The 26,916-nt window shown below is 33.3% G+C and overlaps 1 protein-coding gene across 1 annotated transcript; it reads left to right on the top strand.

Annotated features, from left to right (window-relative positions):
• Positions 1–11,614: 11,614 nt before the first annotated feature.
• On the top strand, positions 11,615–20,201 carry LOC105321870 (uncharacterized). Its single transcript, XM_011420348.4, has 12 exons — positions 11,615–12,036; positions 12,508–12,667; positions 13,071–13,241; positions 13,344–13,435; positions 13,924–14,150; positions 15,582–15,832; positions 16,054–16,276; positions 16,450–16,542; positions 16,885–17,096; positions 17,603–17,803; positions 18,217–18,391; positions 18,728–20,201. Exons 1-12 carry the CDS (start codon positions 11,681–11,683, stop codon positions 18,835–18,837), a joined length of 2,271 nt encoding a protein of 756 aa, XP_011418650.3. The 5' UTR covers positions 11,615–11,680; the 3' UTR covers positions 18,838–20,201.
• The last annotated feature ends 6,715 nt before the right edge of the window (positions 20,202–26,916 follow it).

Below are 26,916 nucleotides of genomic sequence, written 5' to 3'. Positions count from 1 at the left end.
AACAATAGAAACGGTTCCTGACAAAAGTCTTCACTCCTAAGTTGATATATGAGTTTACTTTGTAATAGGAGTAGTAAAATAATTTGACTATAACAATAGAAATGGTTCCTAACAAAAGTCTTCACTCCCCCCCCCCCCCCCCCCCCCCCCCATGAGAGAATACAACAGTGCACAGTCTATAATAGACATGATGCCAGACTATATAATGTTTTTTAAAATGTTGCCAATTGTACTAATGACAAAATTAAAATATGGTTCTGTTCATATTACTTATAAATATTTCCTTAAAATGAAAACAATACAAGTATAGTAACAAAACTGTATTTAAACGTTATCAATTTAGATCAATGCATATAGTTTTAGGAATGCAATGATTTGTATTACATTGACTATATATGATAATATACTTTTTCAACATTTTATTACTTGCACATTCATTTCATTTATAATATCTTTTTAATAACTTTTAAATATTGTGTTGATGTCAATTACAAATAAGCTTTACATGTAGCATCAAAAGTCTTTGTTGTGTTCATTATGAATTCCTTATAGATAAGTCAACTGACCAAGGAGACACATTCTGTGTATACCTAATAACTATCCTATTGTCCTAAAGCATCTACCAATTTACATGGCAGTATCTACAGGTGTCAGTCTGTGTATATTAATTAGCACCCTATTGTTCTACAAAGAATGGAGATATACACGTGTAAGACACGTGCGAGCAGAAACCAGATTGAACAGAAACACGTGACACAGGTGAACTCGCTTGGGGCTAAAATTGGGTGAAGAAAATAAATAAGAACAAACATGTACTTACTGCTCATGATAACAAAATTATTCCCCTCGTTTTTCTTCACTCCACTTCCGAGTTTTGGAAACTGTGAACCAGTTTATCAAGTTGCATGATAAAATGGAAATTTGGCACATACAAGGAGTGAATTGTGAATCTTTAGATTAATTTTGCAGTGTTTTTCATCCATTTTTAAGGTTTTACTGGAAGTTCAGAAGCGAGAAAGTTTTCACCGAACACTGTCTTATCATTAAGGTCTTCCGTCTCCACGAAACAAACACAGTTTTTATTACGTGAATGTAAACATTATTAACCAATTTTGTTAACTTTAATCGTTACTAGCAATATTAATGAATTATTTAATTAATTAATCAGATAGCTTTTGGCATAAGATATTTACGTGGATCAATGCGACATATATCATTTTAAGTAAATGGTAGTTGTTTTGCCATTGAGACACCAACGTGCCTGGTTTTGCTAATCCCGTTACAATGCTATCCCGAAACGAAGATTATTATATTCACATTTTGCCAATCAATACAAGTGTGCGTAAGTTTTAAAACACTGTTAATTATCGGGCTTCTTAACCTGTATTAAACGGGATCCCACAAACTTGGGCTGATCATTCAATTAAATTATTTCGTGTAAATCCAAGTTAAATGCAATACATGCGTGATTTTGAGCATCATTTTCTAGACATGAACAAGTGCTTCGGCTATAATGAAAAAATATCATTGGTTTCTAATTAGAACGTATAAATGATCATGAATTTCAAAGCTAATGCTAAGCTGAGTATCAAAAGTAAATCTAAACCGGCAGTGACAAAACGCGTATCATTGACAGGACGGACCCCCTTGAAAATTTAAATATACATAAAGAGATATCGAAACTAGAGCAGAGCTCGTGGCAAAGCCCCGAGTAGGTCTTCCGTTGTTGCTGCGAGTTGAAAATATATGTTACGATTATAATGACTATACTTTCAGTTCTGCTTTTATTATAAAAATGTGTTGTAATTGAAAGTCTGTATATAAAACGTGTTTTGAAAAAAGAAAGGAAGAAAATATTTTAGGAAAACTATTTGTCGAGCAGAGTTTATGTAATCGTTTCAAACATTGTTTAAAAAATGAGATCATGTTTAATGGCGAGTTAAATTTTCAAAGGGTAGCAAGCATTGTTATAAACATTAAACAGTATGTACTCATGATTCATGTCAGGAATTGTATTTCTTTTTTAAACTGAACTCGCCTACAAAACACGTAAACTTTTCTCAAAGATAACTTCTATATTAAAATATTTCTAAATTTTAGAAGACTATGTGCAAGTTTAGAATTGCGTGCTGACAAAATTTACAGACCCTAAAACGTACTACTATACCAAAAAAGCGTGCGGCCAACGTGCGAGAAACGTTTCGTGTAAACCTTTTAGAGTTTCATGTAAACCGTTTAGCGTTTCGGGCAAAGCGTGTAAATCGTTTCGAGCAAAGCGTGCGAGAACCGTTTGAAACGTTCATCAGATTTCATTCGGAACTCTCTGACAAGTTAATTGTTTCAAAATGGCGCGCGTGTTTTACATTACTTTAACAAAATTGAACGAATTTTTAACAAACAAAAGAAAGGTATATGTATTAAAAGACGACTAGTTACAGAGTACATGTATATTTAACGTTTTCATGCGATGTTTCAGTACTGAAACAATATTAAAATTCGCTATACATAAAAAATATTAAATACAGTTAGCGAAACATGATTTCTATTGGAACAAACCTAAATCAACTTTAACTTGCACGATCATGTTTTGATAAGCATGTATTTTTATTATCTATTTACATCGATAACTCTTACTGAGACCATTCGGCTGTGTACTACAAGCAGCACACATAACCTCGGACATCGGGCGAGACCTGCACCTGGCTGAACCTGTCAATCAAACTCTGTGTATTTGTTTTCATTGGATGGTCAGGCGTCTCTCTTTTGTCAAAAGCCAATGGAAAATTAATGAATTCAAGGTAATCGGAATCAGAATTTGATAAAGCACACAATTTAAATGATAGAAAATTTATTAATTATTTGAACAAAATTAAATGTAAACATTGAATGGAAATAAAAAAAATTAATTATTATGGGAATCTATACGCATGGTACTCAATTAAAATAGATTATATTATGATTTTATTATTTTATGTAGTAAAATCACCCTTCCAACTGTTACTCATTACATAACAATTGTTGACCTGGGGCTATAAATGTTCTGAGCTGTGTGCGCTGAAGCGGCACAAGATTCTCGATCGCATGCGGCAATTGAATTAACACAGACTGGCCGAATAAACAAAGGGGTGGGAAAGTGAAACAAAATGTTACACATAAGAAGAAACCACCAAAAATGTTTTTCGACATATCTTGATATCTTTTCTCCAATTAAAAAAAAATCCAGCGCGAGCACCTGTCAGCGGGGCGGGAGGAGTGGGGGGGGGGCAGCAATGAGTTCGCTTCCACAATGAAACTACAGAAGTGATTAATATGTGACCGATAGAATCTAATCTAAAGTTGTTTAAACTCATGTGAATATTTTCTAAAATAATCATCGAATGCCTCAATTCAGGGCATTCCTTTATCGTGCTAGCACCTACCGCAAACATGTAACATGGAACTTTGATTATAATTTGATTTGATTTTTAAACTACCTTGTACGCTATCGTATAAATCAATGCTTAATCAACTGTAAAAGTAAAATAACTTTATCTTAAACCAATATAATAGTTGAAAACATAATAAAATATAGTTGTGTCCGTGCAAAATATGAAACATAAACGCGTCATAAGGTACATGTAGAAGAACACGAACCGACCGCGGATCACTTAACCACTCGCGCCGGATCTCCTCAGCCATGTGCGAGGGATGATCATTATTTAAAGGTTTAATATTTGAGGGGGGTGGGGTGGGGGGTGTTGATTTAAAACATTAATTGTACAGTTTTTAAAGTAGTTTACATAAACCAACCAACCATTAGTTTATGTCTAACGATTTTTCCGATATGGAGTAATATCGTTCATTAATATTCATTTACACTCAAATATTTAATTAAATATATACAAGTAGGACAAACCTTTATAACATAAAATTAAAACAGTTCTTGTATATACGGCTATATTAACTCAAACACGTTCATATGCATGCAAGTGTAAGTCGCGGTGTGCGAATCTTGTGTATTAAATAACCGCTTACCGCTAGGTAATGCAGCCGTGGCTGATCTCCTCGGCCGTGGGCGAAGGATAGATTACGTAAAGGTACAACGCACAGAAACGCACAGCTCAGAACCAAGGAAGATTTGAAAAGTTTGCAGTATAATGACCTTACTCTATCAAATAGAAGTTCTTTATTTTAAACTAAAAACCCACAATTGATCTATGTCTATTATTGCTTTAGAGAATGACATTGCTTTTATTAATTAAATGAACTACATGTATTTCTTACTTGACATCCAATCGTTTAATCCACAAAAGATTTTGTGTAATCAAAACTAAAACAATTCTTGAGTTCGCGGCTAAATAAATTCATATATGAGAGACGCAACGTTAACTCTCGTGTATTAGATAACCACTGACCGCTAGGTAGTCCAGCCGCGACCACGGTGACCGACTTTCTCGGCCGCGGGCGAGGGAGAGCTTACGTAATGGTACACACACAGCTCTGATTCAAGGTAGATTTTGAATGCATGATGTTTATATTAAAAAGGTAATGCATATATTTTTTCATTCCATATTTTGTGTTTTACTAGAAAAGAAAAAGAATGTTTTGTTTTCCAATTCTCGTTTTTAAGGATTGTGCACTATAAGAACTTAACAACGACTTAAACTCCTAAAAAAAAGCATGTATTCTAAAAAAAAAAATTCTTATAAATTAATGCCTCCTGTATAAACCAGCATACTTTCTGCGGTAACTTCATGCCAGTTGTACGCACAGTCTTTCGTAAACTTGTCAAATAAAAACAGGTACATGCTAACATGTAAAGCTTTTTACACTCATACTACACAAACCACTTACAAAATAACATTGAAACGACCTTCATGAGATCCCAACAAACAACTTTTCCAGCGACAGCGATATCAAAATCCTAACCGTTTTTGAGTTATTAAGCAAAATTTTTTAGGGGCCATTGGCCCTTAATTTAAGGGGCCAGCCCCTTTTTATTGGTGTCAAATGAAAGCCCTTGTTATTTTGCACAACTTTTATTCTACATGTCTTTACAAAATTTTTTTCGTTCAAAAGATATAAAGGAAAACATGTCTAAATTTTTGCACTTTTTTGAATCCTGTTTTTTGACCCCCTACCTTTTCCTAAATAAAAAACGTAATCTAAAAACATAAACAGATGTGCACAACTACAATGTCTCTGTTATTCAAATTCGTTGGATTCCCATTCCCTGCTATCATAGTCTCGGAGCCTTTGTCTGGAAACAAAAGGCCCTAAAAAAATTTAAAAGGGGAATAACTCTTTAACGGAAAGGGAATTCTACATTTTATGAATTGCTTAAGATAGTGTTTTGTAAAGTACATTAGCCCTGAAAATTTGAGCAAAAACCGTTTAGAAATGAGCAAGATATGAAGCCTCAAAGTTCGCGTCTAGGAAACAAAAAAAAAAAAAGAAAAATAAGAATAATCTTAATTTTTTTCCCGCACAATAATAGAAAGGTCTTCCGTTGGAAACGGAAGACCTTAAATATGCCTCTGACCCCCTGGGAAACTAAATTGTCACTCCGAACCCACCCCCCCCCCCCCCTCCCCAAGAAAAAAAAGCTGGATCGGTGCATTCCGTGTCCATAGCACCGGTGATACATATATATATATACATAAATGTCCCTGGTAGTACATGTACTATAAAACATCGAAATGTAATTATTCAAGTTTTGAATAAAGAATCATAACAAGGGGTGAAATACTCTATATTTTTAAGAATATATTATTCCGAAGAAAAAATTAGCTTCGAATTTCAGTTTATTTCCTTTTTAATAAGATAGCCTTACCTTATATTTAAAATGAAAGCCTTTACAACGAAAGCGGGAGTGGCGCAGTGGCTGCGCGGAGGGCGGTATAAGTAGCACTATTGTACTAGCGTGGGATCAAATCACGTTCGCGGCGCTGATTTTCCCCCAAAATTTCTTCATAAGTAATACTTTATAATTTAGAGCAAAATGAATCACAAAATTAATCACTAGCTAATCAAGTTGAGAGAAAACAAAAATCTATACAAAATCCACTGACTTGTGATTGACTTGTGATGTGTACACAATGACCTTCTCGATATACATGTACATTCAAAACGACATGAATACAAAAAATACAAACAGATATACAAAGCAAATATATAGGAATTGGTGAATAATATATTTACTAATTCAGCATCACAAATAAAGATCTATGAAATGGAGTATTTACGGCATGAATGCTATCAGTTTGATATTAGTGAAAATTATTTGTTCTACTTACATAATATAATTATAGTTAAGTCGACATATTTAACATTATTTGATTAATTTGCTTATTCAACATGCGGAAAAGAGGTTACGAGATCAACAGGAAGGGAATTACCTTAAAAAGCTTTACAAAATAAATACCATTTTGCAGTAAAAAATTACAAAAAATTGATAGAGCTCTGATGTTTTGACGTATCTAGTTATTTTAAGTATTGTAGATTTAGAAAATTGTATCCGTAATTATTTTGGCACAATCAAGTTTCTTTCTAGGGATTTTGGATATTCTCGTCGCCTTTTTTACCGATGATTACGATATCTTAAATGCTTGCATGGACAGATTGATGTTCATTATTCAGTTGCTGATTACATAATCTCCCTTCACACACGAATGACCCGAGACGATGTCACCGGCAAACTAACGAAGCTACTGCTCCAGACACGTGTGTGTCTGGGGTATGTATACACATGGTACACGAGTCTGGAGAACAAAGAGGAGGTTTCACACCTCTAGACTGGTAAATTGATTTGTGTATAATTAGCTACTCAATTATTATCAGCTAAAACATAAATTAAATTAGACTGTGTAAAATAAGCATTCATTAACTAATACACGGGTATAGTCCGTCAATCAGTGGTTAAAGAATCATGCATGAGACTATCAAAAAGAAACTAATGTTCAAAATATGCCTTAATTGTTACTTATCATTTAAAAAATGACAAAACTCACAATTCAGCAATTTAAACCTTGTTTAAAAAATGCAATCAAGTAATAATGAAGTAATAATTTCGGAAGTAATTACGTCCCTGGTCTTAATTTCTTGTCCAATAAAGAACACCTTTCTTCCGAGCGCTATAGTCAGCAATTTAACTCCAAATAGCTTAAGGTAGCTCGCGGGTTTACCTGCTTGTGAGAAAACCTACCTTGAAAATTTGTCCACGTGATCCATAGGTTTTATAGTTTTATTTCTTAAATTTATTTAAGATTCGTCTGCGCGGTAATAATGTTATTGTGTTTCAAATACAGTGTCATTAATAAAATCAAGCAACGCCATTTCAATGAAATATATAGTAAAATGCACATTTTAACCGAAAAACGCATTACAAAACTATGCTCCAAACTTTTAAACGATTCAGACGAAATTAATCATACTCAACACAAAAACAGAGGAGATAATTATGAATCAATTCATAAAAAAATATCAGTATGTGTTCTCGGCCATTTTTTGGCAAAAAAACTTTAAAGATTTAAAAGATTTCTCAAAACCTTATATTTTCTTTACGACGTTAGCCTGTCGTCATCATTTCCTTACTTCTTAGAACACCAAAATTGAAATGCATTTATTGACAAGACTAGCTGTTTAACACATTTTAGAACATGTAAATGCTTATTAGACATTATTGTGAATGTTATCAAATGCAATTAATGTAAGGCTGTAAAGATACAGAAAATTGCTATTTTTGTTTTTATGAAACTCTGAGTCAATCAATGCAAAAATAAAATGCCAGGCAACTACTGACATTATAAGTAAGTAATCGAATAAAACAGTTATCTCAAGCCAAAAGAAATTTAAGAATTTAAACGGTAGTACAGATTACGGAAGTTATAATTGTAAAAAAAAAAAGCGAAGTTAATTCATACATTCTATTTTAAAACATGACTTTAAATGGAAGAGTTCTAACCTAACGCACACTCATTCTTTATCTTTATAGAACAAAATGTGACAATGTATGTGACATCTTTAAATTTTCAGCACTTGATATTATAAATCTTTGTATAAACAGTCATAAACCGCATATAAGCTTTTTAAAATATTTTCTAAATATCTCATTTGTCATTTTAAAAAAAAAAATTATGAGTTTACTATGACGGTCAACTCTTTACGTCGATTCCTATTGTGACGTCAGCAAACCCGCGAGCTACGTTAAATTAAATTGTTATACTAACCGAATCATTATTAAAACTGAAAGAAACTTTAACATATCTTGACAAAGGATGTAAATAAGTGTAAAATAAAATTCCATTATCGTATTTTCAAAGAAGTTACGAGACAAACTTCATCATGCGGCCATCTTGGACTTAAATTTCGCCTTGATCCATTAATAATTCCTCGATTGTTTGTTAAAATGTGCATGCTATTTTGATTGTTAATAGTCCGAAATCAATATTAAAATGAATAATCGGGCAATATTGATGTAATATCGGGCAGGTAGCATCGTTTTTGATTGCCCCCCCCCCCCCCCACAATTCAAAAAGGATGCTACCTGCCTGAAATTACACCTCAGACTCATCCAAAAAATCTTGACAAGCAAGCAAAAAAATAAAAAAATAAAGGGGAAATTGAAATCTTAAATATCCTTATTCGTGGGGGGGGGGGGCGGGAGCTGGCGTGGTATATATCTGTAACTTCGATTTCACTCTTAATTTCCTTAATTAATACTTACATACTCCCCCAAAAAGTGGGGGGGGGGGGGGGAGGCTCCATGATAATTCAATTTTTTATATGTAAACATGGTAAATGCAAGCTCCCCCCCCCCCCCCCCGATGCTACGTGCCTGAATTTTATGTCTCATACGAGGAATAGACCCCCCCCCCCCCCCACGTTACCTTTTACAAAAAAAATATTTCAAAAAATATTTCTTATAACAACAGTGCCTTGATTGATTGTCAATTTGCTACATAGGATACACATGTGATGCAAAATGTGTCACACATTTGACTAAATTCATGAAGCAAACGTTAACAAGTTTCCAAATTCGGCATTTTTGTTCAATAAAATATGGGTTTAAACTCAAACAACAGTATATTTAGTCATTCAGGGTCGATAAAAAAAAATGTTCATATATAGAAAATGCAATGCAAGAAAACAAACAGTTTTCATACGATATTCTTGTTTCTCATATTATAGTAGTGGACCCAGTGACGCCACAGTTCATCCCGCGCCAAATCGGCTTGATTAAAAATCGTTCTGAAGGTGTGAAATCGGGTTTCCCCCAAATATCTCGAAAAGTACTCATGCGACCGCAGTTAAATTTTCAGGATGTTTTCACATATAGATCTCCATCATATCAAAAATTGACCGCACTTTACATGTAGGTAGTTTAGATACCGTTTGTCCCTGGTGTACTTTAAAGCAGTTCTTAAGCAAGCAAATAATGAGAGAGAGAGAGAGAGAGAGAGAGAGAGAGAGAGAGAGAGAGAGAGAGAGAGAGAGAGAGAGAGAGAGAGAGAGAGAGAGAGAGAGAGAGAGATTTCAAAAAATAAAATGAAACATTTGGTAAATGGTTAATTCATATTTAATTTCTTTTATAGGGAAATAATATTGTAACCCGTTAATTGAATTTGAAACAAAAATTTCACTTTTGTGTTATCCTAGAACCGTACATCTCGGATTTAATTACAGGTAACAAGTCTTAAACAGTCGGGGATATAATTACATGTATATATAAAACGAACCACCGAGGGATAAGAATTTTAATCAAGGTGACAGTCTGGCAATTAACGGGTTGATGTATGCAACATTGCCACCTTTGATCTTCTGTACTATGTATGTACATGTATTTTTAAAATACACTTATTTGATATACTGTTACTTACACGTATGCAGGTAATGTACACAAGTACAGAAACTCGCTCAAGCTGAGCTCGGTGCAACCAACCAAAAGAAATAGCGTTTGTGAAATTTATTAAACTTAGCGACAATTTGAAGTCTTGTTACCTTCTTACATGTATCAAAACAACAACAATCACATTGAAAAAAAACCCCTAAACAGTCTCACTATAATGACTTAATCAAACTACAAAACTTGATACAGTTATTTAAGCATGATTTTGAATTTTGAACTCAATATAAAACATTTTTTTTCAAAGGTTATATTTTACTCTCGTTTATTAAAAAAATCCGTACAATGGGTAACAATGCGGCGTAGACAATCGCCGTTATTGACGATGTGGTTCTTGTTCTGTGCACCTGACTCCATGAAACATGATATGAGATTGTCCTAGTATTCCGAATTCTTTTAAAAGGGTGGGGGGGGGGGGGGAGGGGGGGGGGTGTATTTAACAATCGGGTTCGCAATTCAACATAATTATTACACTCCAAGATGGAAACTGGGAACATTGAGAAATGAGTACATGAGAAATATGAGAAGTTTATGAGCATTAGATATGAAAAAAACGTCATCATTGGGTAAACATTTCGTTGTTTAAAATCTGCATAAGGTATTTTTTTAGCGTTGCATTAGTACTGCACAGCAACATTTACAATGGTCATTCTTATCTGCTGAGGTAAAGAACTGCACCTGTTAGACGCTCACTATCTATACATCATTGTGCGAAATCTTCATCTCTTTTCGGATGGATTTTTAATACACTGATTTTAGGTGGGAAGCGCCTATGGTAATTACCAGAAAGAGCTATATAATATGTAATGAAATTATTAGTTCTGTCTTCCCACAAATGTTTATTTAAAAATAAAAATTTGGTGTTATGACTAGTCATAACACCAAATTTTATTTTTAAATAAACATTTGTGGGAAGACAGTTCCTAAGAAATAGATAACAAGAAAGTCTAATTAGATGGATTAAAAATGAAGAACCAAATAAACTATTTATTTAGGATTAGAATCTGCATTTTATAGCAAACATGCACCTACAGTATTTTGAAAAATCAACACAATACAATCTCACATGTCTTTAAAAGATTAATATCAGATGAAAATATGAAATGTCTGTACAGTTGTTGATCCAATCAATTGCCATGAGACAGAGTTTAATGTTATGTGCAAATTAAGGTGAAATAACAAAAGAAAATAATTTATTATGAGAAATCATGAGAAAGATATCTGTGATATATGGGAAAATTTATCCTATGTGAAAAATCATGGGATATATCCTATTTTCTTTATTATGTGGGATTTTTTGTCCTATATGGGAGAATTAATCCCATCTTTTATGAATGATGGGATTTTTTCTCCCACATGGGACAATTTATCCCACAATACTTTTTCTCCCATGGGATTTTGGTGGGGTTTGAGATGGGATGAAAAATCCCACCAAAATCCCATGGGATTTTGATATTTGAGAGACAATTACAAGAAAACTAGAGCAATGTGTACATTCATGCTGACATGATAGGATCAAAGTAAAATGTCCCACCAAGATATATAAACAAAAGTAAGCTATGTCCAACGGAAATGGTAGCTAAAAGCCCGGACTTTGTCATGTCCGGACTTAAATGTCGCACTGTTATAATGTAAAAAAGAAATGGAAAACATAATAAACGAAATAAGGTAAATGATTTTTCTATATGGTATATAGCATGGGCTGAATCACCCATGCGTTAAAACAAAAACAAACAATTTGTCACGAGACAGGAGCGTAATCCATTGTATGTAAACCGGTTAATGATATAAACATGTATGCAACACACTGCAGACCGTTTTAAATCGGAAATGAAATCCACAACGTATATTTCGTTCCTAGTTTTGGCGCTCCTAGTACCCGAGGGACTTCTGCATGTGCAGGACTACCCTTTCCGTAACACATCACTCCCGTGGGACGCACGTGTAAAAGACCTCGTGGACAGACTGACCATTGAAGAGATTGTTGTTCAAATGAGCAGGGGAGGATCCGGCCCCCGGGCAAGTCCCGCTCCCGCTGTCCCGCGCCTGGGGGTCGGGCCGTTCAGCTGGAACACCGAATGCCTGAGGGGAGACGTGTACGCAGGGAACGCCACCTCTTTCCCTCAGGCCTTGGGGCTTGCGGCGACCTTCAGGTAAGAGTGCATTACTTGTGTAGCATTATTCAAAGGTCGCATATATCTGAATTATTTCCTTCTACCGTTTATATTTGATTTCCTTAAATTTATGAATGACTTTAAATTGTTTGAGTTAAGATTGCTGTCAAAGAGAATGCATTGCTGTTAAAATTCAAAATTACAATACTATTTTATCAAAATTATTATTTAGTTCCAATCTACTTAGAATTGAATCCTAAATTCTGAAATAAAAAGGTCCGAATCGATTAAAATAAAGTCGGTTCTGTTAGACACATCTTTTGTATTAAATTTATTTAATTTTCACCATCTATAGCACACAAGTTTATTTTTATTTTAAGGGGATATTTTTTTAATGTATACACCTCTACCCCAACTCTTACTTCCTCCCCCCCCCCCCCCGACATTAAGTATAGGCATACAAAGTCATCTCAGTAATCATAATTACATGTTTAATATCGTCTTGCTCAGCACGGAAGTGATATGTGACGTAGCTTCCGCCACGTCCATTGAGGTGCGCGCCAAATTTAACGACTACCAGAGGCGGAAAATATACGGGGACCACAAAGGGATCAGCTGTTTCAGTCCCGTCATCAACATCATGAGGCACCCTCTCTGGGGTAGAAATCAGGTCAGAATGGAATCATTATACTCGTAAGAAGATATTTTCGTGTTTTTATATGAACGTGTATAAACCGTGAGTTAAAATATTAATAACTATGGATATAACTAATTCAAAACAAATGTAGGGGTTATGTTGGTCTGGGCATGTCATTAGTAAAAAGAGTAAATAGACACAAATAACACGTTTACAGAGTTAAAAACATTAATGTTTTTGAATTATGATTTCAATGTTTCCGATCAGTGGCTCCATAATTGGTTGTAACAAAATATAACTATATATCATGTGAAAAAAAAACAACTACATGTATATTAACATATCTTTAACTACTTTACGAACAAATACATCAAATTTTTTTTAATAGCATTTTATTAAATACGAAAAAAAATTAATTAATGCTCTACATTTTCAGGAAACGTACGGAGAAGATCCGTTTCTTTCTGGTGAATTGGCGGCCATATTTGTAAAGTGTTTACAGGGAGACGATTCAACCTACATCCGGGCTAACGCTGGTTGTAAACACTTCGACGTTCATGGCGGCCCAGAAAATATACCCGTGTCTAGATTCTCTTTTGACGCGAAAGTAAGATACAACGACTGATATTGATGGATGTAATCAAAATGTATTGTTACCGCCAATAAAAATTCAAAACCATTTATTAAACCGCAATAACTTTTCATGCAGATATCTGAAAGAGACTGGAGACTGACGTTTTTACCAGCGTTCAAACGATGTGTCCAGGCTGGGTCTTACAGTTTGATGTGTAGCTTTAACAGGTCAGAACGCCCCTTTCAGCTCGCCCCAAGGAAACTAGGATATATAAATGAGCATTGACGCCCATTTAACAATATTTAAAGTAGTTTTCGTCACCAGGCATATTGAGGTGTAGGCTCTAACCTTTTTGAGCATAGTCCGTGCAAACTGAAATCAGCATTAACGTCATGTTGTTTTCATGAATGAAAAACAAAATGCATCGTAGATTTGTCACAACGAAATTCTTAACACTTGCAATATACAGATCTGACTGAATTTCTATGTACAGAAGTACACTAAAGAATGGTTCTCAAAAAGCACCGGACACACAATTGTTTAGATTTGTTGTAAAAAATATTTGCTTTATTTAATAAAATCATGAGTGGCATCAGTGGCATACTTACTAAATAAAAACAGGTTTGCTGTAAATATACGTGTTCATTCGTAATATATATTTTCGCTGTAACCATGTTTCACTGTATTTAACGTACACAATTTTAATGATCTTCAGGATAAATGGAGTCCCTGCCTGTGGGAACAAGCGTCTGTTGACGGACATTCTGAGGACGGAGTGGGGGTTCACGGGATACGTGGTCAGTGACCAGGAGGCCATAGAAAACATTATGACTTATCACCACTACACCAACAACTCCGTGGACACGGCGGCCCTCTGTGTGAAGGCGGGCTGTAACCTGGAACTGTCCACGAACGAGGTCAAACCCACGTATTTCTATATAAGTGAGTAAAAAACCCACGAATTTTTTAAATCAGTGAATAACAATACCACGTACTTCTATATCAGTAAATAACAATACTACCTACTTCTATATAAGTAAGTAATAAACCCATGTACTTCTATATCAGTAAGTAACAAACCCATGTACTTCTATATAAGTAAGTAATAAACCCACGTACTTCTATATCAGTAAGTAACAAACCCACGTACTTCTATGTAAGTAAGTAATAAACCCACGTACTTCAATATCGGTAAGTAACAAACCCACGTACTTCTATATAAGTAAGTAATAAACCCACGTACTTCTATATCAGTAAGTAACAAACCCATGTACTTCTATATCAGTAAGTAACAAACCCACGTACTTCTATATCAGTAAGTAACAAACCCACGTACTTCTATATAAGTAAGTAATAAACCCACGTACTTCTATATCAGTAAGTAACAAACCCACGTACTTCTATGTAAGTAAGTAATAAACCCACGTACTTCAATATCGGTAAGTAACAAACCCACGTACTTCTATGTAAGTAAGTAATAAACCCACGTACTTCTATATCAGTAAGTAACAAACCCATGTACTTCTATATAAGTAAGTAATAAACCCACGTACTTCTATATCAGTAAGTAACAAACCCACGTACTTCTATATCAGTAAGTAATAAACCCACGTACTTCTATATCAGTAAGTAACAAACCCACGTACTTCTATGTAAGTAAGTAATAAACCCACGTACTTCTATATCAGTAAGTAACAAACCCACGTACTTCTATGTAAGTAAGTAATAAACCCACGTACTTCTATATCAGTAAGTAACAAACCCAAGTACTTCTATATAAGTAAGTAATAAACCCACGTACTTCAATATCGGTAAGTAACAAACCCACGTACTTCAATATCGGTAAGTAACAAACCCACGTACTTCAATATCGGTAAGTAACAAACCCACGTACTTCAATATCAGTAAGTAACAAACCCAAGTACTTCTAAATCAGTAGGAAACCAACATTCATATATCAGTAAGTATACTTTAAAAAGATCAAATTCACACCCTTCTGTATAAGTAAATATACATTAAATAGAATGACTCTACATACAAACTTATCAATTAATCTCGCAAAGAATGAATCCATATAGTTCTACATTAAAATAAATCTCAAAGAAAACAAACCCATGTACTTCTATACAAGTTAGTGTTTCTCAGAGAGAGATGAAACTGTCATGCTTTTATTATGATATCAGAAATTATATACCCAACTTTATATTTCTATGTTTGAGTTATACATTTAGTATCCATTCACCAAAGAAATCAACTCGCTTTCTCCTTGATCAGTATACAATGTACTTTCAATATTTCATCGGGGTGAAAAATATTTTTAATCGAATTTGATTCGATAAAACATTTGAATATGCTTAATATTTTTTAATACAGTTGATGCACTAAAAGCTGGAAAGCTGGACAAAGAGGATTTAGTGAAGAGTGTATCGCCATTGTTCTATACACGCATGCGCCTTGGAGAGTTTGATCCACCCGATCACAACCCTTACAATTTTTTAGATCTCTCTGTCATTCAAAGCGAAGAACACAGGGCTATATCACTGAACGCCGCAATGAAGTCGTTCGTTCTTTTGAAAAACAAGGGCGGATTTCTTCCCATAAGCAAACTTTTAAACACAATTTCTGTGAGTTGTTGATAAAGAAAAATTGAGGGGTTTATATATATTGACAATTAATCTGTATGAATAAACTGGAAAATATAACTTGCCTCTTTAAAGGTCTTGAAGAGTACCATTGTAATGCGTAAAAGTGATTAAATACATGTTAAAATGTACTTTTATTAAGATTCTACGCTTTTATGTTTTTAAGGTAGCCGTTGACAGTAAAAGTGCATAACTATATTTAGGTCCTGGGTCCTATGGCGGATAATAAATATCAACAAATAGGGAGTTATGCGCCTGACGTGATGCCTAGCTATACGACAACGCCATTACAGGGTCTGTCCAAACTTTCCAAAAGAGTCCAGTACGCAGCCGGATGTAACGACAACGCATGCTCAAAATACAACAGAACAGAAATACAAAGAGCAGTGAACTCTTCTGAGATTATCTTTGTTTGTCTTGGAACAGGTATGGGTTTACCTTAACTTTAGACATTTGCTTAATCATATCTATTAGTTTTAGTTTTCTTTATTTCGGTTTTATTTTATTTATTTATAACTAATTATTTGGATTTTTTAAAACTATCGTGAAATATCTTCATGGAAACCAAACTAGCTTTTAATCACTATTTGTATGGACAGGCCCCATGATAGAAAATGAGGACCACGACAGGGCTAGCATTGAGTTACCAGGGCAACAGGCACAGCTCCTTAGGGATGCCATTACTTTTTCTGGTACAAAATTTACTCACCATTTTTTTTAAATATATTGTATTCTTCTCTATATTTCTAATTTTGAATATGTAGTCATTCTACTTCTGTCTACAAAGATATATCGACTACTAATACCTGTAATAATAAACACCTTTAAAAGCATTTAGGAATAACATAAATAAAGTAATCAGTTTCTTCTTTACTATTGCTTTACTTTATTTTGTTTTTGGTAATTTCATTGCACAAAAGCGACGACAAGTCCCGTAATATTTTTTTTAAAATTCATCACTATGTGAATAAAACACTAGCCTAAACTTCTAAAATTTCCAAAATCTTATTAAATGTTGATCTTCTTGGTCTCAGCAAAGGGGGTACCAATTGTTCTGCTTCTGTTCAACGGGGGACCAGTCAACATCACGTGGGCAGATCGGAGCGACCGGGTGGTGGCCATCATGGAATGTTTCTTTCCCGCGCAGGAGACAGGGGAAGCTGTGTTGAGGGTGGTCACCAACACGGGGAATTCCTCCAACCCCGCGGGCAGGCTGCCATATACATGGCCAAAATATCAGGATCAGGTTTGAAACAAAAAGTTGTACATTTATTGAGTTGTCTTTCTTTCAGTTGGGAATGTGCAAATTTTTAAACTAAACTGTTTTGTAAAATCCAATGTCACAATGAGCTTAACTATCAAATTGCATAATCCTAAACTATATTACAAAATCAAAATAAATCAATTTGTTATTAGAATACAATATCGGGGTTTTTTTTATACCTCTACTATGAATAAAAAAAATAGCACACTATTAATTTACATGCATTATGTAGAACAAAAAACATAACACCGTGGTAAGTCACTGGTAATATATGTACAGTAAAACACAGTTATATCGAACACGCTTATAATGATTTGACGCTTACATCGAGGTGATTTTCATTTCCTGTGACTGTATTATATGTTGTAAACTAGCTTGACGGATATAACGAATTCCGCTTATAACGAAGCAAAAATCGTCCGTCCCTGTCACTTCGTTATAACCGTGTTTTACTGTATAGTATATAAGTATATTTTGAATATCTTTAGATACCATCTATGGTGAACTACAGTATGGAGGGGAGAACGTATCGTTATTTCCATGGCGACCCACTGTATCCGTTTGGGTACGGGCTGTCTTACTCCACGTTTAATTTTACAAACGCTTGGATGAACCCGATCATAAGTCAGGGCCAGGATTTGACTGTTCGAGTTGAGGTCCACAACGAGGGTCCCACGGATGGTGATGAGGTCAGTATATAGAAGTATAAATACTTTACATGTACATGTACACTATCAGAAACACATAGCAGTCTGATTTTTAAGTATCTAAAAGTAATGTGTCAATTTCACGTTTTGATTCCAAATTTGCACAACACTTTTTTGAATTTTTAACATGGCTTCATTGCCACAAAATGTTTTTCGTACTACAATGTATTCAATAGAATAGAATTCGAAGTACGGTAGATAAAAGGTGTAAAGTACGATACAAAATTCTAGAACTTTGTTACTCTCCTTAATACAAATTTACGACAACCAACAAGCTTTTCTGAAATTGTTCAGATATAAAATCATAAAAAATGTGGATAGATGTACTTAGACCCATGCGTTTATACAATTCTTTCATATTTCAGTTACATTTGTTGTATCTATAAACATTACAGGTTATACAGGTCTATCTGAAATGGCTGGACACCAACGAGACCATGCCCATCCATCAGTTGGTCGGATTTGAACGCGTTTCACTGCGCGCCAAAGAAACTCTGAGCTGGCTAATTACCGTAAGGGCAGAAAATATGGCGGTCTGGAATGAGTCAAGAGGGTTTTACATAGAACCAGGTAAACAAAAAAAATACATGATTTAACAGAATGTCCGTACAACTTGAACTAAATCAATAGACCAAGTGTAAATCATGCCTACAAATGGTATTCTATAATACTTGATTTTTTTCTAGTATCCTTAGTTATTAACGTATACAGAATTTAAACTGATTTTTAGGTAAATGAAAAATTATTTTTAAAGAAAAACGCCGAAATTCATGCAAACTTTGACAATAACTTTTTCTAAGCAAATTGTAAATCTGATAAGAAGTTGACTGTTATTATGTGACTTTTTGACACCAAGGTTCCACTGACCAGTTTAATTAATCATTTTTTAAAAATAATTTTATATAGGTCGATACAGATTGTACATCGGGGGACAACAACCAGCTCAAAGCAAGACACTTTCGTCAAATGTCCTGGTTAGAGAGTTCAAAATCATTCCTAAGGTGTCCCATCCTTAAAATATGTAAATTATCATTAATGCCACTATGCACTCTCATTTCATTCAAGTATTTTAAGGAGGCTGGATGGTCACTAAATTAACCGTCAAATCTGCCAAAAATTTTAAGAAATGGTATGTTTAGCAATAAACTATTTTCTAATAAAGAAAAAAATACACATACAGTCAAACTTCATTATCTCGAACTATATATAGATGGGACTGTTTAAAAACTTAGAGGTATCAGAGTATTCGAGATATCGAGGGTAAAATACTTAAAAATACGTCCTTAGGACAATTAACCTTGACATATCCATTGTATTCGAGATATCAGTATTCAACTGTATTTTCTTTTTAAATCTGTGTATTTCTTCATACAGAGCTCTTCTGTTAAAGGAGATCAATACAACTTAAAAAAACCAGGACCATCGAGCCTTCTTAATAAAAATGTTATGTAAGATTTGTGTACCATATACTGCACATGTTTATTGTCAAGATCACCCAGGCGTTTGATTGAACATTACGTTTGACACACTTAATGAAGCGTCTGATATGTACCGATTACTGTATTCATCTTATCTTAAAGAATTGAAAGTCAAAAGAGTGGGCTGATGTATAATGCTGTTTTGGTTGCCATATATATTACATAGGTGGTTGAGTTATATGTCTCCGTTTCAATATACGTTGCTCTGCTTTGCAGATATCTGTCTGTAGACAATTTGTTGTGCGTTCGATCAATGTTTCTTGAGCCATTTCTTTTTTGTTTTATATCTACTAAGGATTGTCACATGATGTTGATGTAGACGATCAACACAATAGTTTTAAAATCCGTGTTGTATTTACGGAAGTATGACCCACAACTACATGTATCTAACAGTTTAGGTTTTTTTTTCAATATTTTATATATAATGTACATTTTTTCATAAATATAGTTTGAAATGTAGCCATGCAAATTGGATTAGACAATATGTTACATAGGAATACATAATATTACCATTAGAACAACTGACTATTGCATTCTTATCCATACTATATCTATAACATCGTATAAAAACCTTAATCTCAATTTTTGTAATTTCGCTTATTAACTTCAAACAATTCGATTTCTCAATTTGATTTTATTTAATTTCATTTACATGCAGTTACAAATCAATAGTCAATATTTTTGAGTTATTTTTTTTGTTTACCACAACAAATTGAGAACTATCATTTATTTTGAGACTCATAAAGATTCAATTAAACGGCATTTGTTTTAATTTATTTTTATATCAGATCCCTATCTGCAAATCAATTTAGGTTTGAACATTTTCGAATTAGAATTAGATATGCAACAAACACACTCTGCATAAACACTTGAAACACATTAATTTTATTTATTGCTTATTTTGCTCTTTAATCAGCCATTGAAAATCACATTTATTTAGATTTTACTTATCGGTGTTGAAATTCATGCACCGGTATGTTAGTAAAATAAATGTGATACTTCTGTATATTGTTAAAAATTACTTGTTTATGTTTATTCATTTTCTTATATGACGTTCTACCTAATTTCCAAAATCTGCAAAAAAAAAAAAAGTCTGTCTCCTTTTGAGACAATTTATGGGCTTATTTCTCTGATTGCGAAAAGCTGCAAGCCAAAAATATTGCGATGTATGCAATATTAATGAATGTTTTATGTATACTCATAAACAAATAAAGAACTAAGATTTTATTGAAACATATTGCTGAACAGCAAAACCGATCATCAATCAGTGGGCGTTTGAAATAAAAGTGTAGAAAAAAAAGTTGGAGGTTATCGACAAGACACGTGGTTCGAATCTCCTTAGGGATAAGACAAAATAGCAATGTGAACATAACCTGTGTGAACGTTGTATATTTCCCAGTATTGAAGCTGTAGAAAGCTACCAGAAAATAATAACCATTGCAAGCCACGTTTTCACCATCAGGGGAAAACAATTTCCCAAAGTGTTGAGTTCCTATCAGGGAAAAAAAAATCAGATTCGCGCATGCCCATTAGATAATTCTGTGAAGCAAGTGCTCTGTACACAATTTACGCCCACGACTGAGATCTCTAATTTGTCATCCCCCAGGATCCTGATTTTAACACATTTCCTCCTTGTACGTGATGTATAGGCGGTCTGCAGCATTTAGAATGCTTTAATTGGTACTACATAACTTGATTTCTTTTTTTCTGGCTCTGTTTTAATGGATGATGCGATCAATATTCAAGAACAATGGTACGAATACAATATGCATTCGAAGTAAGGTAACAATGGTCCATGCATTGCGTTCACTAATGGTGCATTATGTTATATGGGTTTTGTTAAAAGTTTACAGACATTTGAAATTACCGGTACAAGTGTTAAAGTATCATTGCGGTATTCCCTTCGATTGTCCCACATCAAAACATGGCAAGGGCAAAATAAATTCTAACTCCCCTTTGAAAGAAGTATTTTGCTCCCTTTACTAGGTCTTAATCGATTTATGATCTAAAAAGAATAATAATGTCTTTTCCTTCTTATTTAATGATATGAAACTCTAAATTTTCAAAAATATTGCTTCCGGTGAAGGGAGTACCTGGTAAGTTCTTGACTTGATTTCTGAAGATGAATTTACAGGACCATTTCGCGTTGGCTTCAATGTAAGCATAACATCTTGCCTTGTGTTTTGCATGGCTGTTAAAGGGACATTAAGTCGAAGGATGTAAACAGTTATCTTCCTTAGAGGTTGCTTTAAACCACAGCCTATATATCTAAAGTTATATATAGAAAATCTATTAAATAATTTTATTTTAAAAATTGTAAAAAAAAAATAGTTATTTTTGTTTAAAATTATGATTTATATTTAAAATAATGATTTATGTGAAACGATCCATTGTTAAATTACACCTATTTACATCGATGCAAATATTATCGACTGATAAAGAAATATCCACGTATTCATCTAATTTCACTAAGTCTTAACGTGTATAACCTTGAATGAAGATTGTATTCTTTGTTGAACAAACGATGACATCTACCAAATCAGTTAACTTTCAAGAACAAGACAATGTTGTTACATGTACACTGTAAATTAGGAGATGATCCCGAGCTAGCAGCCAGTTTCAAAATAAACCGCCAGAGCTTGTTCGAGTAAGTCTCACCTTTGTCTCAAATCACTTCATTAAATTAATCTGTATTTTACTCACTGATAAAAATCAAATTTAACAAACTATATTAATTTGACTTTAAATTCATGGTTTATTTTCTGTGTATATTATTAATAGTTTCAGAGAGGACATTTATAATGTGTCACATGATCTCAAATTGTTAACTAACAGCGCTTAGTATTGTTAAAGAGCTAATAATACTTTAATATAATATTTAATATTTAATAATTCAATTAGCTATTTTTTTCTTTGGAAAGGAGTATTTTCCTCAAGAGCAAAATTCTGAATCTCTCTTTATATGTATATAAAATTATAAATATTATATTTGATATTGCTGGTTTGCTATGAATTATTGAAATTGCTGTTTAAAAAGTTAAAAAAGATTTTAAAAAAACATAGGGGTTAGAAAGGATTCTTGGGAAAACGTTTGACGTGTATTCCAGTAAAATGATGAGGATTCGTTTTATAGCAAATTCGAAGGACAAAAATATTGGGGGGGGGGGGTATTAATTACACTCATTACACTTCATAGTTATTCAAATCCATCTATTTGTGATAATAGAGGGACTGAATAATGCATTATCATGATTTTGCTTTTAAAAATGTGATGTCAGCATGAATTTACAGAATTGTGTACCTTCATGACTGTTCGCCGTTATTTTCTTTTTTATTAGTATTATCAGCTGCAAGTATATGATGTTTGTACATAAAAAAGTCAATAATGTTCAAGAAGAGATTTTGTTTTTCTCATTTCGAACGAAAGAGTTTTTGTCTATTGTTTTAGCCTTTTTCCACTGCAGGCGACATGCCTAAGGTTTGAATCATTAATAGAGATCTCAAAAAACTTTTCAACGCGTCTTCAGGGGTAGAAAAGGAAGAAAAAAACCAACAAACTTGACTTGCATGATATATCAAACGTCAAAACAATAGGGGCATACATTGATTTTTTATCAAGCGACCGAATTCATGACAAACTCCCATAATTCACCTGTGCATAACCTTTGTCCGTGGACCCTTGTCTGTCTTCACATTAGCCACGGCTGACCCCCTCAGATTACACGACTTTCATTAATATGTTGGTTATTTCATTTTTTTTTTCCTTTCGCCTTGTACCAGACGCGGGGATGTACGTCCCAAAGGGAACAGTAAGGCCGCCATTGTGAGTCTGAACTCTGATTAGCGCCATCACCAAGATGATAAACTCGTCTTCGGAGTTTAACCCTCGGGAGGATTCAGGAGAGAAAAAAAGAAACTTTTCAATGCGGGGTAACCACGCGCGGTATTCATTCATTCGTTAAATTGAGTCGGCCTCGCCTCTCGGCGACTTGGGATCGAACTGTTCTATTTAGCATCTAATGCAATACTCTTGATATATGTACTAGGTCTGCTAATGAGAAGGAAATGACGACTTTTTAAAACGCAGTTTGCTGAATCGTGGAGAGAGAGAGAGAGAGAGAGAGAGAGAGAGAGAGAGAGTAAGTATTTCCTTATTCTGTACGATGTATGAAGAAAAAGACATGTTTATCATTGCTTTTAAATACGTTTTATAATCATATATTTATATTTTCGAGTATATCTGTGATAAAAAAACAACCCAACAAATCGGCTTTGTAAAGACTAAGTATAGTCTAATCTCATCAATTAGTTTTTTTAAGACATGTATTTTAATCGATCGTACAATTGCTGAAAAAAATAATATAAATATATGTGTAATAAGGAATCAGTCTTTGAATATTATGAGGTGATCAAATCTATTATAAAGTCCATCGGCCTGTATAGGATTTAATCACCCCGACCGTACATGTATTTGATCACCTTAAAATACTCAAAAAAAAGATTCCTTATTTCTTAAATACATGAATAAAGGTGCAGTAAAAGAATATTGATTAATATGCTAAATGAAACTCTTCTAATTATATCTTCCATGAAACGCATAATTAATAAAAAAAAAAAATAATAGATACTTTCAATAAAGTTTTCTTTAAAGTTTCAATATTCAAATTCAATTTTTTTTTATCCGGAAACGACACCATACAAAGTATATAACATGTGACAAATGCATTAAATCTATCGCTAATTAATTTGATTGTTTTGTAACAAAATGTATGTCTACGTATACTAGTCGTTTTATGTTTTATTTATATTCAAAATAAATGCAAATAATTACCTACCACTAGAAATGCTTTGATTTTCTTCTACCTAAGATGTCGTAATATTTGTATTTACGCCCATACTGTAAATTCAAAATTACATGTACAATATAAGTCGTTACAGTTATCCAAAAAGGTGATGGATATATTTGACATACCTGTAATATGCATTGAATACATTAAAAGTGAAGCTTAATAGATATTATTTGAAGTTAGCTTAATAAATATATATTTTAATAACCTATACATAATTTTTCATAATCCTTATATCTTTTTTATTGTGCAAAAACATTTCTTTTTTCAGTTTTCATTTAAAGTATAACGGTTACGCAGAAAACAAAAAGATATAGATCAGTATGAAAATTAACATCTTCATGTATTGTTTATAAAGAATATTCTTGTTGATCAGGGGAAATGTTGTTGAATTTAAATTTTTAAGGGGGCTCGATTGTCTTGGCTATTTTTAGACTGTTTTGATCTCCTTTAATAGAAGAGTTCTTTATTAAAAAAAAATATAAAAAAATATAGGACGATACCCAAATTTAAAAGCTAGTACATAAGGATTTGTACTTGACTAATTAATTCTTTATATAGCTAAAGAAATTATATATATCGGCAGGTCTTATGGTTAGTTTGTTAACCCTCCAACCTCCTTAAAACTACGCAATTGATATACATGTAAAAACCAAAAGACTAAACAATACTCATTGGAGTAAGCATTTTTTTTAAAGGGCACAAAGCGCCATAAAAGAATTGGGTTTCTTTGCTGCGTATAAAACTAATTAATGCATTGTTGATTATTAATGAAATTTATGTTAAACATAGCACGACAGCAAAAACCATTAATCATTAATATTTGAAGGAAGTAGTCGATAAATTGTTTAAACATATCTTTTTTTTCCAATGTATATCCATTAACGCAAGCCTTATTTGGGAATACATCGTAAATCAGCTGTCGCATGCTTTCTCTACATAGAATGAAGCTGGCCCTGAAAGATGCCGCTACAGCAAACAAAAGAATAGCTAATTGGACAGATGTGTTTCCAGCTATGCTTTGATTCTGAACCAATTAAACATTCTATTTCATGTTTACAATACAAGCTTCTACAAGATATATCTTTGTCTGGTGGCTGAAAATAACAAGTTTCTGTATTTTGTTTTCTAATTAGACATATTTCATGTTGTTAATTTAACCTACACTTATCTGAAAGAGGCTAGGTGGTCATTTTCATTAGCAAAAAAAATATTTTTTTTTTCATTTTAACAAAGAAAGATATCGAAACCAAGATTTCGATAGAATGGAAATAATTAATTCTAATTAGGCCAGCAAAGATGTTTATTGCGATATTGTAGGTATATTTCGTTATCTTTTTTTTAAAAAAAAGGTACGGACTAACGATTTACCGCGCTGAACATTTTCAAATTTCATTTTTCGATTTTTAATGTTCTAGACTGATTAATATTTCTATTTTGATACTTTGTCAAAAATTGTGAAAGTCAGTTATTGAGTTACAGGCAGGATAGAGTTCAGAATTCTTTGTTTTGTAAACAAAACTTAAGTCTTGTTATTGTTTCCATGTGTTTTATTTGTATACATTTCAATCAAATGTTTTTTTCTTTTGTGTATTTATTTAACAGTATTTATGAACATATTGAATTAGTGTTTCTTGTTTACCACGAGTTATTTTGTCGAAGTGAATTGTCATTTCTTTACATTACGCTTATTTGTAAACAAATAAAATATAGACTTTAGCTTTGTTTACATGTCAATGAATTCTGACCTCTGTATTTCGCTTGTAACTTGACTTCTAACATTCAAATTTTGGCCAGTCATTCAAAATGCACATTTAAGTAAATCATTTCATATACTAGTTTTAAAAATGAAAAAAAATATATAATTTTGATCACAAATCGTGTCTAGGTTGTTCTAAATTGGTGTTTCCAGCATAAAACATACACTCGAATGTAAAGAAATTAAATATATCGACATTGTACAAAACAATTACAGATATATAGTTTGAAGAAAGTACACAGATGTATTTTTAAAGTTCTATCTTTCCTATGCATCGCTAACTGTAAACTTTAATGTGGGCGTGTTTGTGTGTTATAGTGTACAAAACCATGTTGGCAAGATTTAAAGACAACTTTTGCACTGTTACGACATACGGTTGTACAGTAACCAGGTATCGATACGGTAAAAGCCTTGTGGTTGAACACACTTTTATCTTATGCTGTATGATGGTATATAATTTTGTAAAAGGAAATCTATGCGGGACTATAATCGCAGAATATGCAACAGAAACAAAGATTTGGTGCGGGCGCCAGGCCGTGTGAAATTAGACAACGAAAATGCAATAAAATATTAAATGATACCGGTATCAGTCCGGAATGAGTTTATCTGATTAACAAGATAGGCATTTCTATGTCGTAATAATACAGACAACTGTATGTCACAAAAGTACTACTTTTAATTAGCTCTTAGAAGACTCAAACATGCATTAAATACTCGTTAAGCACTTTATAATGCCTGTATATTTTACACCCTTTTCATTTACAAACTTCTTGATGACTTTTTTGGAAATATTTCACATTGTCGAATACACACGTCTCATATGTTATGTACGGTTTAACAATTCAATACGATAAACGTACGAGTCGTGTCGAGTTTTGGCAGACAAAGGCAAAGGACTAAGAGATTTACTACCAACACGTTAAAAATGAGGACATCCTCCAATCGACTGTGCTCTACTTTTGTGGGGTTTTCAACAATTTACAATTTAGTAAATTAGAAAAATGAAAGACA

Source organism: Magallana gigas, chromosome 9 (assembly GCF_963853765.1).
Source record: "Magallana gigas chromosome 9, xbMagGiga1.1, whole genome shotgun sequence".
Taxonomy (NCBI): domain Eukaryota; kingdom Metazoa; phylum Mollusca; class Bivalvia; order Ostreida; family Ostreidae; genus Magallana; species Magallana gigas.
The sequence above is the reverse complement of the archived record's forward strand: the minus strand, read 5'-3'. Positions and strand labels throughout refer to the sequence as shown.